The sequence below is a fragment of the Chiloscyllium punctatum genome, chromosome 12 (genome assembly GCF_047496795.1).
Source record: "Chiloscyllium punctatum isolate Juve2018m chromosome 12, sChiPun1.3, whole genome shotgun sequence".
Taxonomy (NCBI): Eukaryota; Metazoa; Chordata; class Chondrichthyes; order Orectolobiformes; family Hemiscylliidae; genus Chiloscyllium; species Chiloscyllium punctatum.
Window position 1 is genome coordinate 20,423,555 of NC_092750.1, and position 20,343 is coordinate 20,443,897.

General features: G+C 41.7%; 1 protein-coding gene across 3 annotated transcripts in view; it reads left to right on the forward strand.

The window, feature by feature from the left end:
• The window catches only part of LOC140483662 (elongation factor 1-alpha, somatic form-like), a 37,795-nt gene extending 25,749 nt beyond the window's left edge, over nucleotides 1–12,046 (forward strand). For 2 of the 3 annotated variants that reach the window (XM_072582015.1, XM_072582016.1), the window contains exons 2-7: nucleotides 6,428–6,607; nucleotides 7,157–7,453; nucleotides 8,190–8,340; nucleotides 8,422–8,678; nucleotides 9,898–10,132; nucleotides 11,862–12,046. In XM_072582015.1, coding sequence (XP_072438116.1) covers nucleotides 6,428–6,607; nucleotides 7,157–7,453; nucleotides 8,190–8,340; nucleotides 8,422–8,678; nucleotides 9,898–10,132; nucleotides 11,862–11,983 — 1,242 coding nt within the window. In that variant the 3' untranslated portion in view covers nucleotides 11,984–12,046. Of the gene's footprint in view, nucleotides 1–3,814; nucleotides 3,962–6,427; nucleotides 6,608–7,156; nucleotides 7,454–8,189; nucleotides 8,341–8,421; nucleotides 8,679–9,897; nucleotides 10,133–11,861 lie in introns of those variants that run through there. The other variant, XM_072582017.1, reaches the window with a different exon arrangement.
• Nucleotides 12,047–20,343: the final 8,297 nt, after the last annotated feature.

Here is a 20,343-nt window from a genome sequence, read left to right on the forward strand (position 1 = left end):
GTGTTTTACACAGCTTTTATCATTTTATGTTCTGCTTTGCAATGAAAGCTCTGCATCTGGTTTTAAAATATGATGTGAGAAATCAAGTTAAAAACGTGACAAAAAGACAGGGACAGGTTTTATTGACATCAGATTTGCTTATTCTGTTTGAATAAATTCCTGAATGTTCCATCACGTGTTTGTTCTCTGAACTGGACTTGAAATGTACTTACTATGGAGCAGCCTTTCTTCAGTGAAAGGAAGGACCAGGTGGATTGCTACAGTCCCATGGTGGGCTGAACACACTCCGATGAGGACCTTACACAGTTCGGTGGTTGAGTCAATCATTAAGTGTATGTGTTCTCCCACCCCTACCATAATAAACACAGAGAGTTTCTGCCCATCTAAAACGTATCTACCTTTGAGTCAAAAATACCATGTGAAAGCATCATTTGTTAAAGATTAGATTACTTACAGTGTGGAAACAGGCCCTTCAGCCCAACAAGTCCACACCGCCCCACCCACACATTTACCCCTTACCTAACACTATGGACAATTTAGCATGGCCAATTCACCTGACCTGCACATCTTTGGACTGTGGGAGGAAACCAGAGCACCCGGAGGAAACTCACGCAGACACGGGGAGAACGTGCAAACTCCACACAGTCAGTCACCTGAGTCGGGAATTGAACCTAGATCTCTGGCGCTGTGAGGCAGCAGTGCTAACCACTGTGCCACCATGCCGCTTATAGGCTCAAAGGTTCAATACAACTAACTGTCAATAATAGGGTATAGAGCAGTTTGATTTAAACATCCCTTAACTCTCATTGGAACTTTGCAGCTTAAGTTGAACTTCCTTGAGTTTGATTGAATCACATTTTTCCTTATATTTATAATGTTTTTAACAGAACACACTTACTGTTTTGTGTTAAATATTACCAGTCTGTCAAAGTAGATCTATCCATCTTCATTTTGTAGCCATCCAGATGTTGTGGCCAGTCCATTATAGATAATTTTGCAAAATTTTGCCTGAATGCTTGTAGTGTAGGCCTCAAGGAGGATAGTAACGTTGTCCTCCCATTAAATCTGGAGGATATGGCAGAGGTGTTGCTGTTGGAATTTCGCTCAGATGGCTGATAGATGTCAGACCTACAAGATCCTATTTAGTTAATTTGCAAATGGCCAGGATTCCTGTAGAGACCAAAGAACCTGCTACAAAGACACTGAGAATTTCACCTAAAAGGACAGTAAAAGAGAACCATGTTACCAGCCATTCATAATTATTGTTTAAAAACTGTAGCTTTTTATTTTTATGTATTTTTGATTGTGGACTGAGATGGAAAAGTGACTGTCTTAGAAACCAAGGAATGGCGAAAGGATTGCTGCACTCTTTAAAAGCAAACTGCCCCGAGACCATAAGATAGAGGAGCAGCGTTAGGCCATTCAGCCCATCGAGACTTTCGCCATTCGATCATGGCTGATAGGTTTCTTAATCACATTCTTCTCTCTTCTCCCCATAGCCTGTGATCCCCTTATCATTCAAGAGCCTATCTAGGAGCAAATTACTGCAGATGCTGGAATCTGTACTGATCACAGTCGGTCAGGCAGCATCCATGGAGAGAAAGCAAGCTCACGTTTCGAGTCTAGATGACTTCATTGAAATATTAGCTTGCTTTCTCTCCAAGAACCTATCTATCTCTGTTTTAAATATGCTCAATGACTTAGCCTCCACAGCCCTCTGTGACAATGCGTTCCATAGACTAAACAACCTCTGACTGGAGAAAATGCCTCCTCATCTCAGTTCTAAAGAGTCGTCCCTTCCCTCGGCTCCTAGTCTCTATTACTAGTGGAAAAGTCTTTTCTACATCTACTCTATTTAGGTCTCTCAGTACTCTGTAAGTTTCAATCAGGTCTCCCCTCATCCTTCTAAACTCCATCAAGTACAGCCACAGAACCCTGAACTGTACCTTGTAGGACAAACCCTTCATCCCCAGGGTTATTCTTGTGAACCTACTCTAGACAGTCTCAGAGGCCAGTTTATCCTTCTGCTCAGTAACAGGAAGACAAATAGCAGAAACTCATGAACTTGAGTAGATGCCATCCTTGGATAGGAGGACAACTGTTGATATACAAATATAATCATGAGGAAAATCTCCCACCACTTTTGAGTATAGCAGTTTCTGGGAGATTAATCTGGAGACCTCAGAATTCACAATCCAAGTTAACACATATATTGAAACTTGGCCTGCAATATCTGCTGGCTGTGTTTCCTATGTCCTGGCTAATGTTTCAGCTCACTCAATGTTCAGGAATGATCCCACATTGAGGATTATTTTCCAGTTGTACCATTTGCCCTTTTTTTTTTAGTTGCAGTGTTTTCTTTATTTGTTTCAGCCCCTACTGTCACCAGGTGCCAACCAATTCAAAAGGAGCCTGGAAATTTAAATGCAGGAGTCCTCCTGTGCATCATTTGGGATCTATGTTGAAAAGTGTTACATGGAATAGTCTGTCTATCAGACAGCTTCTGAAGCCACTTCACAAAATATATTATTATTTGTATTATGAATTCCCTTTGTTTAAGTTTTCTATTGGCTGTGTTTAGATTAAAGTGTACCCGGTCTGTACTGTTGTGAGATTGTCCTTATTCACTGGTACCAGGGCAAACTGCCCCATTGTTTCTGGCAGCCCTTCACATCCTATGCTGCTGATTTTTGGCTACCGGCTGTGGAGGTATTGGATGGGTCAGAGGGCATCCCCGTGGGTCTACAAGCAGTCTGGCCATGATGGCTATTGATAGGTCCAGGTTAGCCCCAGGCTATTCAGCCCATCAACCCGATTCTCCTCTCCAGCCATGCCTACGACTGGATGCCCTTGGAGAGAGGTATACCAGTAGTCTTGAGGCTTCCCCTAACTGGCAGTCACTGGAGGATTAGAAGTGATGAATAAATAAAAAGAACAGTCCTATAAATTACTTTTAACTAACCTTCTATAACAAACAAATAAATCTAAAACCAAGAACTGCAGACATTGAAAATTTGAAACAAAACAGAAATTGATTCAAGCTAACTGTAGATTTGAAAAACTTCCTGTAATTTCTCCATTTCTGTTATAACAAACCTCTAGTATAGGAGGGACTTGAACCCAGACTTTCTGTCCCACAGGTAGAACACTATCACTGGAATTCCCAACCGAGCAGTACAACAAAGGGTCTGTTTCCATGCTGTACATCTCTATGACTCTAATACATTATTTTGAATCAAGCAGTTTGGACAGGGTGATGCCACACTTCTGGACAGGTGGCATTTGAACCCAGATTTCCTGGTCCAGAGATAGGGACACAACCACTGTACCATGAAAAAATGCTTCACACAACTGGGACTTTATTTTGCCCAATCAATTCTATACATATTTGAAGGTTATTCACCAGTACCATTTTCCCTAATCAAACTGTTATAACACAGCTCTAAGTAGGTAGGATTTGAACCTGGGCCCCATACCTCAGTAACTAGGAACACCAGCACATGAACCCTTTTCTCCACCAGTACAATGGCTTGAGAATGTTTATTAGACTTTGTTCATTATTCTTTGTGGCACTTTTTCAAGGGCTGAATTGTGGTTTCAATGTTTTTGTTTGAAGATTAACCATCTCAGTTGATCAGCAAGTGTTTGAACCAGACTATCTAATTAACTGATAATGACTGCAATTTGTTAATTTATTCTTTTCAGCTGCCCCTAGGGTAGGCTGACCAACTAATATAAATGCTGCTCTTGCTAGGAATAGTATTCTTCCACTTTATGTAACAAAAGTGGTTGTACTTTTTTCTGAGTTACTACTGCCATGGGTAAAGAGAAAACCCACATTAATATTGTGGTCATTGGCCATGTGGACTCTGGTAAATCTACTACCACTGGTCACTTGATCTACAAGTGTGGTGGCATTGACAAGAGAACTATTGAGAAGTTTGAAAAAGAAGCTGCAGAGGTATTTTTATTTTACTTGTGATGGATTTGGATTTTAATTGTTTCTTCTTTTATGGTAAAATTGTAATAAATACTAACTTTATCTAGTTTCATATTTTAGCAGTTGCATTCCTACTTTTAATATCTTTCAGTCAGATTTCTTGTCTACAAGAAACTGGAATTCTGTAAATGTTTGCTTCATAATAATAGTTTCAAAAGTATGGCTTGCTATCTCATTGGGTAATGAGGTAATCATTGCTAATACAAGCAATACTACATGGAAGCCTAATAATACTTTCACTGTGAATTATGCTCTTTAACTGGCATTTTAAACTGCTAGTTGATTACCCAACAGAATAATCAGTTTCTATGACTTTTTGATTTGGGCAACTGCTATAGGAAAAATGTTGCTTAAACTTGAAAGTGTAGAAAAGGCTTGCAAGGATGTTGCTGGGGTTGGAGACTTGAAGCCTGTGTAGAGAGGCCGAGGCTGTTTTCCCTGGAGTTTGAGGCTGAGGGGTAACCTTTATAAGCTTATGAAGTCATGAGGGATGTGGATAGGGTGAATAGCCAAAGTCTTGACCTCCAAGTGGGGGAGTCCAAAACTAGAGGGCATGGGGGTTAAGGTGAGGAAAGATTTTAAGAGGGCTTTAAGGAACAGCCTCTTCTTGCAGCAGATGCTGTGTATGGAAAAAGTTGCTGGAGGAATTAGTGGATGCTGGTACAATTGCACCATTTTAAAAGGCATATGGATGGGCATGTGAATAGGAAGGATTTTGTGACATGGGACTATATTAAGATATCTGGTTAGTATGGATGAATTAGATGGATCTGTTTCCATGCTGTCTGATGTTTTGACTTGGTTTTTCACAACTCCAATTTACCATCTTTCTCCTGCTGAGGTGAATGTGTTGGAAGGGTCAAGAGGAAGTTTACAAGAATCTTCCCAGGGATGAAGGGCTTTTCATGAACTTGAAAGGTTCAGAAAAGATTAACAAGGATGTTGCCAGGGTTGGAGGACCTGCGCTACAGGGGGAGGCTTGAACAGGCTGGGGCTGTTTTCCCTGGAGTGTCGGAGACTGAGGGGTGACCTTTTATAGAGGCTTACAAAATTGAGGGGCATGATAGAATAAATAGACAAGTCTTTTTCCCTGGGGTCGGGGAGTCCAGAACTATAGGCCATAGGTTTAGGGTGAGGGGGGGGGGGAAGGTATGAGACCTAAGGGGCAACTTTTTCTGTGTGGCATATGTATGGAATGAGCTGCCAGAGGATGTAGTGGAGGCTTGTACAATTACAACACTTGAGGCATTTGGATGGGTATATGAGTAGGAAAGGTTAGGAGGGATATAGGCCGGGTGCTGGCAGGTGGGACTAGATTGGGTTGGGATATCTGGCCGGGTTGGACCGAAGGGTCTGTTTCCATGCTGTACATCTGACTCTGACTCCATCTGTACTCCATGGAGTTCAGTAGGATGAGGGTGGTGGGGGAGCATATCTGTAATCTAGGTTTCAATGAGACCTGGAAAGAGGTAGATGTGGAAAAGACATTCCTGCTAGTAGGAGAGACTAAGATCTGAGGACCCTACTTCCATGAAGGGGGTGACCATTTTAGACAGATAAGGAATTTTGTCAGGGTGGTGAATCTGTGGTCCTCACTGCTGCAGAGGGCTGTGGAAGTGAAGTCATGGTGTGTTTAAGATTGGGATTTTTCCTTTGGGAGAAGGCAGGGGAATGTGGTTGATAAACAGACCAGCCTTGATTGAATGATGGGGCAGCCTTGATGGGCTGAATGGCCTAATTTGGCTCCTAATACCTTGTAGTGTATTATCTCCATACTTTCTCATTAAACTGCTCTTTGGAAACTTCAGTTGTCAATCTCCACCAAATGTGCCCCTAAGTCGCAAATTGACTTGTAGTAACTATTTCAAAAAATTACTCCACCAATAAAGAGAATTTGACTTTGGCTGGTTATAAACAATCCATGATTCTGGTGTCTGTCTTGCACATACAGATGACTTTTCTCCTCTTCCCATAGAAGTAATGGATGTGTGGTGTTAAAATCCAAATTGAAATTACACCTTTATCAATGCAGCTCCTCTTCAAAGAAGTTGGCATTTTTTGTATTCTATACAAGAAAGGCATGGTATACTGTCAAAAAATGGGTTTGATTTGTAAGTGGCTGTTGACAGCATCCATTTATTAAATCCCTCATTAAATTGAGATTTAAACAAGTATTTTAATTAAATATGCAAATACTGTCCCAATCAACTGGATCTGCTTCCAAGTGCTCTACACTTATCCTCTTCAGTGATGTTTATCCATTGTGTAAAGGACTTGAGGTAAACTAGTTGGGGTTATCTGTGCGTACCAAAGAAATTGACTTCAAGCTGGATGCAACAACTGTCAGATTTTTTGGGCCCACTATGAACTTTAATAACAAATGAGGCTGATATAGAAGGATTAATTGCTTAGTCTTTAATCTTGCAGATGGGTAAAGGCTCCTTCAAGTATGCCTGGGTGCTGGATAAACTGAAGGCTGAGAGGGAGCGTGGTATTACTATTGATATTTCACTATGGAAATTTGAAACAACCAAATATTACATAACTATCATTGATGCACCTGGACACAGGGATTTCATAAAGAACATGATCACTGGGACCTCTCAGGTATGTGTATAAAAACAGTACCTTAACATAGTTCAGTGTGAGGGCCAAATGTTTAATGAGATTTGCACTCCTCTCCTTTTTTGGAAAGGAAGTATATGGAGGGCTTGAAAAGAAGCTATTATGGGACTGTTTAGGGACATAGTAATTCTGAAATGGCATAACTTTGGCACCTTGAGGCAACTGTTGTAAAACCTTCTGAACATATCATTCTTCCACTGTACTAAAGAACTGTACCAACTTACAAAGGCACTCTACACTCTGGATCACTGATCTGGGGTAGTATTTGAAACTTCCTCCCTTCATTTGAGTCTCCAGCCACATCCTTTCCTAATATTCTACTCATCAGAAACCAGTAAAATTGGAATTATTTTCATTACAATGTGGTGTTCTGTACTTTCCCCTTCCTGCAATGACATTTTAACTTGGCTATGTCATTGAAGCAATACTGTACTTCAGGGTTGTAACCCTCCTTTTATGATAAGGTATGCAATCTGTTTCTGTCTATTGATGACAGCCCTAACCCAATCTACAAACTGAATTTGTTTGCAGGCTGACTGTGCAGTGTTGATTGTGGCTGCAGGTGTAGGTGAATTTGAGGCTGGCATTTCAAAGAATGGACAGACTAGGGAACATGCACTCTTGGCTTTCACCTTGGGTGTGAAGCAGCTAATTGTTGGGGTCAACAAGATGGATTCCACAGAGCCTAACTTCAGCAGCAAGAGGTACGAAGAAATTGTGAAAGAAGTGAGTGCATACATCAAGAAGATTGGCTACAATCCTGCTGGGGTGGCTTTTGTACCAATTTCAGGATGGCATGGGGATAACATGCTGGAACCCAGCAAAAAAGTAAGTTAACATTTTTGTCAAGATCTGTGTCTGGTATTGCAGCTGCAGGACAGCTATTTGGTCCAAGATTGCTAATTACTGAGATTGACATCACTCACTTTATTCTGCTACAGAATGTTTTTAAAAGCAGTGTAAATACTTCATTGCTGAGAAATGAAGTAATTTTTGAATAGGAAAAACTTCCTGTGTCACCAAATTCCCTATACACCAGGCTTTACGTGAGCCTTGCTGTGACTATCTCTAGATATGAACAGTGTACCATAGTAAGTTATCTTGACTATTTGAACAATCCTTCTAGACAAAAGTCCTGTAATTAGATCTAAAGCTGGTTCTACAATTCTCTCAATCCTAGATCAGCAGCAACTTTTGTCTTTTGGATGATTTTGCAAAGCAGGGAGTGGACAATAAAGCCACTTCCCATCAGAGGGGATGAATCTGTTACAATGTGGCTTCATCAGATTTGTACTTGACTGCAAACAGATCCAGGGCTAACCTTGTATTTGGTCAGCTTGATCCCTTCTACTTTTGATCATCTTTGTTATGTAGATTTTTGTTTTAACAATTTTGAACCTGATTTGAAGATGTCTGTTGCAGTTCTAATCTCTAGCAGAATTTGTACTTTAAATTGCATTCCACTAAGAGCACTTTTGAAATAGTCTACATAATTAAAATGTGTTCTAATTTGGGTCTTCCAACTCTCTTCCTGTAATTTTGTGCATCTTGTATCATCTTTCAGATGCCCTGGTTCAAAGGCTGGAAAATGGACCGTAAAGAAGGCAATGCTGCTGGTACAACCCTATTGGAAGCTCTAGATGCTATCCTTCCCCCAACCCGTCCAACAAACAAGCCTCTTCGTCTCCCCCTACAAGATGTCTACAAAATTGGAGGTGAATTTCAATTCTATTGTGAACATTTACATTGCAAATGCACTTCAAAAGTTAAATTCTAACATTTTTGTATGCAATCAGGGATTGGTACTGTGCCAGTAGGCAGAGTCGAGACAGGAATCTTGAAGGCTGGCATGGTGGTGACTTTTGCTCCTGTTAACCTCTCCACTGAAGTGAAATCTGTGGAGATGCACCATGAGGCTTTAGTAGAAGCTGTGCCTGGGGACAACGTTGGGTTCAATGTCAAGAATGTGTCAATAAAAGATATTCGACGAGGCAATGTGGCTGGAGATAGCAAGAATGATCCTCCTTTGGAATCAGGAAGTTTCACAGCCCAGGTGAGCAAGAAGTACATCACTGGCCTTAATTTACCATGTTGGTAGTTGACCATAACTTGCAGTGCTGCTTGGGAGCTGTAGTACATCAGCCTGTCAAGTCTGCTACATCCTCAGGTGCTGATCAGCTTGCTGTTCCTATTTTGTATGATCTTAGTGAGAGTGAGGTAGATTCTTTTGATTAAAGACCCAAATCTGTGTGCTTGGTGAAATGTTATGGCCATTGACTGTGTGGTTCTGGTAAACTTGCCTTGACTGTGTAGTTAGATTTTTAGTTTGGCAGATGTCACAAGGTGACAACTCTAATGGCTTCCTGGAATCACAATTAACATCCAGAAATTGGCAACTGTGTTTCTTGAACTGAAGTGCAGTGGTGAAAGGTCTTCTTCTACTGTGACCTGAACTAAGTGTACAAACCTGGATTGCAGACTTTTAATTCCTTTTCTAGTGATCCCTGAAAGGCAAAGCCTAAACTCTCTCTCTCCTGGAAGTGCTTTCTTTTATCTCCCACACTCAGGAGATTGTTGCATCCTCAACAGAATCTGGCCCCTTCATCTCTCTGACCACAGGACTACACTTCAATTTTGGCATTGCATCCTTTAAGTATTGAAGGCTCTTTGACACTCTCTCTTCCTCTGCATGAAGTAGAAGGCCCACAATGAATTATTGTTAGTATTTAAATTCCCAAACATCACTTTTAGTCTAACAGGCATTAACCTTGATGACCAGTTTGTCACTTGGAAATCATCCACTGTTATGACAGCAACTAATCAGCCCAAGATAACACCAGAACTTATTGGAGTTAGTGTTGAAGGGGAAATAGCATAGCTATGGATCCAAAAGGAACAAACTAAAACTAGTCAGATCTACATACTGCCAGTTAGAGCAGTAGACTGTGAAATGGAAGCCTGTGTGACAGGATGTTGATTTCCAAGTATTGACATTGTATCCTGAACTGCAATTTAAATCTACCTGCTATAGGTGTCAGAGTATTCCAAACCTCCAATCTAAAAATACAGCATTGATGTTTCAAGTGTGTACCTAAACTTGATACACACTGCAGAGGTATCTGTGCATCTTGCTAGCAGAAGTAATGGATTTTAAATCTTGATTTTAGACTTTCAAATGTTTTTAAAATAAGCACTTCTAGCTGTCTCTGATCTTTAGATTGCCAGATGGAGGTGCCACTGAATTCTGTACTAATTGGACTGTAATTTTCCAGGTGATCATCCTAAATCATCCTGGACAGATTAATGCAGGCTACTCACCTGTTCTAGACTGCCACACTGCACACATTGCCTGCAAGTTTTCAGAACTCAAGCAGAAGATAGACCGTCGATCTGGCAAGAAGCTGGAGGACAACCCAAAGAGCTTGAAATCTGGAGATGCTGGCATCATTGTGATGATTCCAGGGAAACCAATGTGTGTGGAAACATTTTCTGAATATCCTCCCCTTGGTGAGAATGTAATTTTTCTCTCTCCTACCATCAGCTTGAATATAGCTAACAAGTAGCTGGAATGCTAGATAACAATACTTCTGAAGTATTTATTGTATAAGTTTTTTTGATCCACCCCTGCACTTCCTAGGGTCTAGAGAAACTCATTCCTAGGTGCCATATTCTCTACTTACCACCTCTTCTGCCCACCAACACCCCCCCCCCCCCCCCCCCCCCCACCCCTCCCCACCTCCAACCTGGTGTGTTTGCATCAGAGCTTGCTTGCTTCCCCTTCCTCCATGGGATCTGTGAACTTTTTTGCTCTAACTGAAGCAGAAGGGAACATCCCATCATAGAGACATCACTCGCCTTGTGGTGAATGGACTTGGCTTGAAGTGCCCTTGTCCTAAAGTTGGACACTTGTGCTCCTCTTAATCCCATCCACCTTCTTAGATCTGCTGGATTGCAAGATAATGCTATCCGCTCCAAAGCTGCTGATATGGCACTCATTCTCTGATCTGAGGGATGGGTGATGCATGTAATATCAAACATGACTACACTCTCTATCAGTCTCTGGCTGGACTATGTCCACATTCCCTTTTCAGAGCCCCAATCCACCATGTCAATTGCTGCCTCAGGAGGCTTTTTCCTGTGTGCAGGTGAACTTCCTGTTTATTTTTTCCCCACTACTGCCTAACTGTGGTAGTGCTTAATTTTTCCCCAAGCACCAGTGTGGGTGTGACAGTGAACAAAGGCTTATACATTCCTCCTATTACTAGTACCATGAGGTGCCTGGCAGGTGAATCTAATTCACCCACCATAGTCCCCTCCAATAGGATTTTTCATTTTGTCTCTGGGTAATCAGACCAGGCCCTATTCTTATACCCTCCCTCTTGAGGTGCTGTCCTTTGTTCTTTCCCTGTAGCTCTGCAGATGTTCCCCCTTGAACATTTGATTTGTCCCTGCCTTCATTATAGTGGTTTATTCCAGTCCTAACATCTCATAAGAATGGGACTGTTCTCTAAAATGGAACAGTCTATTTAGTCCATCAAGACTGTGTGCCTACACTAACTTGCCTCTACACCATCTATATTCTCTCTTCCCTACCAATTCATATCTGTGAAGGTGCCTCTGAACATTATTATATCTACCTCCAGCAGTGCATTCCAGGCAAATACTACCTCTTCAATTTAAAGAAACTTTCCTCTCTTCCTAACTTTAATTTCTACCCTGGGATAAAGACTTCAATTACCCATTCTGCCATTCCTCAAATTTTAAGCTTCTATCAGGTCACCTGTCACTTTTTTCCAGTGAAAACAAGTTTATCTAATCTCTACTCCATAGCTAATGCTTTCCAAACAAGGTGCAAACATCCTGGTACTGTCTCCATCATCTCCCCACCCTACTGGTGTACCAGAGCTGTATATAATCAGTGTGTCCTAACTAAAGTACATGTTGCAGAAACATGCCATGCTAATTTCCATACACTTTTTTTTTGTTTCACTGGGCAGAAGCCCTTCAGGATTCTTGAAGGGCTTATGCCCAAAACATTGATTCTCCTATCTGACCTGCTGTGCTTTTTCAGCTCTGATCTCTAGCATCTGCAGTCCTCACCTTTTTTTACTTTTGTTTCACTACCAAGAATGGATACTCTTAATATCTTTGGCTTTCTAGGAAAGAACAATTTTTTTTAATGGTTTTGTCCATGCTTAGTATTGAGTGGGATAAAGTTGAATTCTTTTTGTTGCAGGTCGTTTTGCAGTACGGGACATGAGGCAGACGGTTGCTGTTGGAGTGATCAAGGCAGTAGATAAAAAATCTGCTGGGCCTAGTAAAGTGACTAAGTCAGCTGCAAAGGCTATGAAAAAGTAACTGCCTCAATCAAATGTAGAGATGGCATCAAACCAATTGGACAATAAAATCACTAACCAGTCACCCTGTTTATTTGAATTTGTCCTTGACCATCTAGGATGTTGGTTTGCAGGCTGCTTTAATGGGCATTACTGACAGTCAGCATTATTACCCTTTCCCAACAGGCTCCTTCCTTTAACTCCTAGCCTTACAGCTAGGCTAATATTCTGGATTAGTGGTGCTAGAAGAGCACAGCAGTTCAGGCAGCATCCAAGGAGCTTTGAAATCTGTTTTGGGCAAAAGCCCTTCATCAGCCCTTCCTGATGAAGGGCTTTTGCCTGAAACGTCGATTTCGAAGCTCCTTGGATGCTGCCTGAACTGCTGTGCTCTTCTAGCACCACTAATCCAGAATCTGGTTTCTAGCATCTACAGTCATTGTTTTTACCAGCTAGGCTAATATTCAGAGAGCCCACTTGTTCACCAAGTCCTTTCTTAGAAAATGCTGGCCTACTTGACTCCAGACCCACAGCAATATGATTCTTGACAAATTCCAGCCTAACCAGTAGTACCTACATGAAACCTATGGAATTACATGTGCTGATATGATAGAATCAAATGGATTTTGACATGGGGCTGCCTTAATCAGACTGATTTGAAATTTCCAGTTTACAAACTTAATTCTTCTGTGGTATCAAGATGGAATTTGAACCCATACTCCAGGACATGTAATGCAGGTTAATCAGCCTCTGACCAAGGGTACTGTATAGGATGATTCTAAATGGGGTGTCCCCAAATGATTATGCTATTGGCTGAGGGATGAATTTGCTCCCCTAACTTAACATTTCCCTTCAATTTTAAGTTCTTTTTCCAGCCTAAATTATTAAGGAGTCAAACTAACTGGGCTTTCTGCGGTGAAGTTGTAAACAATAAGACTTCAAATCCTATTAGAAATAAGGATGGAGTTTTAATTTAATGAGGAAAAACCACCTCCAGGTTCTGCATAAAAAGTTCAAGGTGAGAAATTTGAAGCAGTTGGTTAGAATCTTGGCTCTGCAAGCCATTGGTAGGCTTTCCTTTTTGACCACTGTTTTCAGTGGTGCAGGGGAACCAGGGTGGTAGTGAGGAAGATCCCAATCTGGGATTGATACAGTTGGGAACAAATTCAAACAGTCAGGGAAAGCAGGGACAAAGCAGAGGGGGAAAAAGTAGGACTGATAAATGCAGTTAGATTTATTTCAATGCAAAGGCCTAACAGGGAGGGCAGATGCACTCTGGGCACAATTAGGAACATGGGACTGGGATATCATAGCAATTACTGAAACATGGCTCCGGGATGGGCAGGACTGGCAGCTTAATGTTCCAGGATACAAATGCCACAGGATGGACAAAGGGAGGCAAAATAGAAGGGGTGGGGGGGGGGCATGGTGTTTTTGATAAGGGATAACTGTACTGAAGGAGGCTATTCCTAGAAATTATTTGGGTGGAACTGAAATAAGGGATCATCTTTATTGGGATTGCATTATAGACTCCCTAATAGTCAAATTTAATAAAACAATTGTAAGGAGATTGGTTATCTGTAAGAATAATAGTGTGGTTATGGTGGAGGATTGTCTTTCCAAACATAGACTGGGACTGCCACAGTGTTAAGGGTGCAGATGGAGCAGAATTTAACTGTATACAAGACAATGTTCTGATTTCAGTATGTGGATGTACCTACCAGAGAAGGTGCAAAGCTTGCTCTTGGGGAAATAAGGCAGAGTGGGTGACTGAGGTGTCAGTGGGGGAGCACTTTGGGGCCAGCAAACATAATTCTATTATATCTAAAAGTGGTGGAAAAGGGTGGACCAGATCTAAATATTGAAGTTCTAAATTGGAGAGGCCAATTTTTGCCTGTATTAGACAAGAACTTTCAAAAGCTGGTTGGGGGCAGATGTTCACAGGTGAAGGGAAGCCTTCAGGAATGACAACCAGAGTCCAGAGAAATTATACTTCTGTTTGGGTGAAAGGAAATGCTGGATGGCTAAAGAAATTGACTTTTTTTAAAAAAAGGCACCTGTTGACAGTTTATAGACAGGATAGATCGAGTGAATCCTTGGCACATTAAGGCAGTAGGAGTATGCTAAGAGGGAAATCAGGAGGGCAAAAAGGGGACATGAGTGAGCTTTGGAAGTAGACAAAGAAGTTAGGGGCAAAAGAGTAACTAGGGAGACAATAGGGCCTCTTAATAATCAGCAAGGTCTCCTTTCATGTGGAGATGGAGATACTAAATGAGTATTTTCCACCTGTATTTATAAAAGGACATGGAAGATATAGAATGTAGGGAAATAGATGGTGACATCTTGCAAAATCCCCATTAGAGGAGGACGTGCTGGATGTCTTTAATGCATAAAGGTGGCTAAGCCCCTAGGACCTGATGGGTGTATCCACAAACTCTGGGAAGCTAGAGAAATGATTGGGCCTCTTACTGAGATTTGTATCATCGATAGTCACAGGTGAGGTGCTGGAAGACTGGAGGTTGCCTAACATGGTGCCACTGTTTAAGAAGGGTGGTAAGGACAAGCCAGGGAACTATAGACCAGTGAGCCTGATGTTGGTAGTGGGCAAGTTGTTGGCAGGAATCCTGAGGGACAGGGTGTACATGTATTCAGAAAGGCAAGGACAGCTTAGGGATAATCAACATGGCTTTGTGGGAATCATCAATCTCAAACTTAATTGAAGTAACAAAGGATTGAGGGCAGAGTGGTAGATGTGGTTTATATGGACTTCAGTAAGGTGTTAGACAAGGTTCCCCGTGGGAGACTGGTGAGCAAGATCAGATCTCATGGGATACAGGGAGAATTAGTCATTTGGATACAGAACTGGGTCAAAGATAAAGGTGCTGGAGGGTTGTTTTTCAGACTGGACGCCTGTGACCAGTGGAGTGCTACATGGATCTGTGCTGGGTCTGCTATTTTTAATCACTTACATAAATGATTTGGATGTGAGCATAAAAGGTATAGTTAGTAAGTTTGCCAATTTTTATACCAGAAGTGGAGGTGTAGTGGACAGCAAAGGGTTACCTTAAATTACAATGGGATCTTGATCAGATGGGCTGAGAAGTGGCAATGGCGTTACATTTACATAAATGAGGTGCTGTATTTTGGGAAAGCAAATCTTAGCAAGACTTACACACTTAATGGTAAGGTTCTATGAAGTGTTGCTGAACAAAGACCTTGGAGTGCAGGTTCATCACTCCTTGAAAGTGGAGTCGCAGGTAGATAGGATAGTGAAGGCATTTTGGTATGCTTTCCTTTATTGGTCAGAGTATTTGAGTACAGGAGTTGGGAGATCATGTTGCAGCTGTGCAGTACATTGGTTAGGCCACTGTTAGAATATCACGTGCAATTCTGGTCTCCTCTTGCTTCTAACTGTGTCTCTAACAGATCCATTTGATCTGATAGGATTTGCAACCAACAGCACTTATTGTATATTATATCTGCAGTAGCCCTTTAAAGAGTTTAACTCCCACATCTGACAAGAAGTGCATATCACTCTACTAAAGGCCATTTTTGCTCCTTCACAATCTACAGATCCAGAAAATAACTCTTATGCTCTTGCTACACTCCATGTGCATTCTTTGTTCTTCTCCCTTTTAAAACTGTTGTTGTTGTTTTGACTTTGGGGAAAAAAAAGTTCCAAAACAATGCAACAGCATATAAAACAGTAATTGCTGCTCCTGGAATTTGAGGAAATCACCTCCAACACCTAAAATACCTCAAAGGAGCAGGTGTTACAGCCAGAAATTCTTCCCATCCTCCATTGTGAAACTTGAAAGGGTTCAGAAAAGATTTACAAGGATGTTGCCAGGGTTGTAGGGTTTGAGCTATCGGGAGAGGTTGAATAGGTTAGGCTGTTTTCCCTGGAGCACCGGAGGCTATGGGGTGACTTCAGTTGTTTATAAAACCATGACTGGCATGGATAGGGTAAATAGTCAAAGTCTCTTTACTGGGTGGGTGAGTTCAGAACTAGAGGGCATAGGTTTGGGGTGAGGGGAAAGGTATAAAAGACCTAAGGGGCAACATTTTCACTCAGGGTGGTACGTGTATGGAATGAGCTGCCAGAGGATGTGGTGGAGGCTGGTACAATTGCAACATTTAAGAGGCATTTGGATGGGTATATGAATTGGGAGTGCTTGAAGGGATATGGGCTGGGTGCTGGCAGGTGGGACTAGATTGAGTTGGGATATCTGGTCAGCATGAACAAGTTGGACCAAAGGGTCTGTTTGTGCTGTACATCTGACTGAGGTTAAGATATCTGGGCTTCTGAATTACTCAATTACCACAACACCAACATCTTCCCATATCTCTACCTGCTGTTTGCATTTTCGTATTCCAGTCTGCAATTAGTGAAACGTTTGGCTCAAAGGCTTTAATATAAAATCAGAGCATTCTTTAAAATGGCAGCCAGGCTACATGGTCACCTGATGGTAATCTTATGGACATTGGCTGGTTGTGTCTATTCCTAGCCTATCGTTAAAATCTGCTGTGATCTGGGGTTGTTCTTGTAAATTGGGAGGGGCCAGTATTAGACGTGCAATGAAACCAGGAAAGGTACTCCTTATTTCATTTGAGTAATGGAAACCACAATTCTGATATAACTGAAAAAGACATAGCTTCATAAACATCAGTTCAATGGCATTGCCAATTAGTCTTTAAGACACCATAAGGGTTTCTTCCAAGAGCAAGACTATTGCTATTTGCACCTGTTATTTTGAAAATCAATTGGGATGGGAGTTTACAGATGGATTGTCATCTGCCATGTTTTCCAGGAATTGTAGTTGGAGCCATTGCTTAGTGTTTGTTATTTATTGTTACAATCCCTGTGGCTATGATTATCCTAAATAACAAATTTTCATTAAACTAAAACGATGAGTCAAGCATTGCGGTCAAGTGAGGATAATACACAGAAGGTGCTCTTATCTAACTTTTAATGCAGTTAAGATGCATTTTGCAGTGCTCTCAATGCACTTTGGGATGGACCAGTCCAAAATAACATCAGGTTCAATTCTCCTGACTTTACTGGGTGAAAACTTCCAGTGTCCTTTAAAATGTGTTTTTTTTCCAATTTTTGCTGGAAATTCTGCTTGATAAATCCAAGTTGACTTTTTCTCTTGCACAGGCAATGATCTCTTGTAGCATTCCTCCAGGGTTATTAGCACAAAGCAGTCATTCTGCTTTTTTCTCCACTGTAGCAGCTGCTTTGCCCTGTCTTACAAACAGCTGTCCCTTTATCTGCATTATTGCTTGAAGGTGTGAAAAATCACTTGATACTTCATTAAGTCTTTGTTTCCTTGGTGTGAAACTGCCCAGAGAGGCATATCTCTGAGCTGAAGTTCTTCCAGAATACAGTCTTTATCTTGAATTGAAAGACAGTAATTTTGTAAAAATCCATCTTCCTTGAAACAACCAGTCACTGCATCACGTTTTTTGATTTGCCCCAGTTTGATGGGTAATTTGTGTTGGGTTTCCCAACTCACCCCATCTCATGTGCTCCCTTTCACTCAGCCGGCTTCTCAATTTGTTGCAAATTTAATTTACAAAGGATACCTCCTTCATGGATAACTTTCTGTCAGAGCAAATGACCCAACTCAAGATCAAGGTTAATGGTGAGCTTTTATATTTAAGAATGAAAAATATTTGCAGTATGTATAGGTTAAAGATGGGAAGCAAGTCCAAAAGAGACATCTTTTAAAAATGCGAAGCAATCTTCTTGTTGTTCGTGAATAGATAATGGAAATTGGAGCAATTGATTTGTAATTTGATTTTGTAGGTTAGCTGAAACTCTTGTCCTGTTTCCTTTTGTTTGGCTTCTACCACAGAGGGTTCTTTATCCACAACCTACTGGCAATTGGTGGGTGGCTCTTTGACTGACTTTCATAGCACACAGGTGCTTTGACCCATTATAGTACCCCTGCTGACGAACGCACTCAAACCAGGCTTGCAACTGGCTTTGAACCCCTGTCCTTGTGAATTCTTGAAAGTGGAAAGCAAAAACATCTCTTGCACAGACTACTGCATGATCACTCATCACAATCTGTGATATTTATGGGAGATTACAAGTCAATTTGCAGTACATTTCTCCCTTTGAATCTTCCTTGACACCTTCAGATGTGACATTCCAGATATCCTCTACAAATTTCTATCATCTTTTGGCTGTATCTCTTTAGAAACATTGTTTTAATTAGAAGTTCATCAGAGGTGTCCAAGGTTGTGCGCTATTCTAATGACTTCTTACATGATCTAGATTTTGTTAATTCACCTGGCAGGTCAAATTTCTTAGCCAGCCAAGAAAGGCAGACAGTTATAAAATATCCTTTTTATGCATGCAATTGTGATTGGTTTTTCTAGTGGTTGTCCAGTATTTTACCCTCCTCCCAATAGAACATAGAACATAGAACATAGAACAATACAGCACAGAACAGGCCCTTCGGCCCACGATGTTGTGCCGAACTTTCTATCCTAGATTAAGCACCCATCCATGTACCTATCCAAATGCCGCTTAAAGGTCGCCAATGAATCTGACTCTACCACTCCCACGGGCAGCGCATTCCATGCCCCCACCACTCTCTGGGTAAAGAACCCACCCCTGAAATCTCCCCTATACCTTCCACCCTTCACCTTAAATTTATGTCCCCTTGTAACACTCTGTTGTACCCGGGGAAAAAGTTTCTGACTGTCTACTCTATCTATTCCTCTGATCATCTTATAAACCTCTATCAAGTCACCCCTCATCCTTCGCCGTTCCAACGAGAAAAGGCCGAGAACTCTCAACCTATCCTCGTACGACCTACTCTCCATTCCAGGCAACATCCTGGTAAATCTTCTCTGCACCCTCTCCAAAGCTTCCACATCTTTCCTAAAGTGAGGCGACCAGAACTGCACACAGTACTCCAAATGTGGCCTAACCAAAGTCCTGTACAGCTGCAACATCACCTCACGACTCTTGAATTCAATCCCTCTGCTAATGAACGATAATACTCCATAGGCCTTCTTACAAACTCTATCCACCTGAGTGGCAACCTTCAAAGATCTATGTACATAGACCCCAAGATCCCTCTGTTCCTCCACCTGACCAAGAACCCTACCATTAACCCTGTATTCCGCATTCTTATTTGTCCTTCCAAAATGGACAACCTCACACTTGGCAGGGTTGAACTCCATCTGCCACTCCTCAGCCCAGCTCTGCATCATATCTAAGTCCCTCTGCAGCCGATAACAGCCCTCCTCACTGTCCACAACTCCACCTATCTTTGTATCATCTGCAAATTTACTGACCCACCCTTCGACTCCCTCATCTAAGTCATTAATAAAAATTACAAACAGCAGAGGACCCAGAACTGATCCCTGCGGAACTCCACTTGTAACTGGACTCCATGCTGAATATTTACCATCTACCACCACTCTCTGACTTCGACCGGTTAGCCAGTTTTCTATCCAATTGGCCAAATTTCCCTCTATCCCATGCCTCCTGACTTTCCGCATAAGCCTACCATGGGGAACCTTATCAAATGCCTTACTAAAATCCATGTACACTACATCCACTGCTCTACCCTCATCCACATGCTTGGTCACCTCCTCGAAGAATTCAATAAGACTTGTAAGGCAAGACCTACCCTTCACAAATCCGTGCTGGCTGTCCCTAATCAAGCAGTGTCTTTCTGAAATATTAAGCAAATATTACTGAAATATTAAGTGGCTATTCATCCCATCTCCGTTGCTCTTCTGCATAATTACCCCCACTGACACACTGCAGAAGAGACTCCTTAATTGTTAGGGGTTTGGCCATCCTAAGAGCATGAAATTCATTCTTAGAGGCTAGTCCACAATGGTGCACACCTGAGCTAGGTCATGGATTCAAACTCTCTTCTAGAAACTTGACATGTCTTTGTTCCAATGAAGTGGAATTGTGGATTCTGAGTACTACAATGTTAGAAGTGATGCTCATCAACTGTGACATGAGCAAAAGTCTATCTATGTTCTTATATATATTGCAAACTAATGGGGTTGTTCAAGATTACAGATGTCCTTGATGTCCTGGCTAATATGTATCCTTTCACTAGCACCAGTAACAGATAATCTGGTCATTATCACTTGCCACAACAAGGAGCCCACAAACAAATCATGGTTAGGGAATTCCTGCACATTTACATTTGGGGTGACAGTGACCCAGTGGTTAGCACTGCTGCCTCACATTGCCAGGAACCCAAGTGCAATTCCAGCCTCAGGCAACTGTCTGTGTGGAGTTTCCACATTCTCCCTGTGTCTGTGCAGGTTTCCTCCCACAGTCCAAAGATGTGCAGGTTAGGTGGATTGGCCATGGGAAATGCAGTGGTACAGGATGGG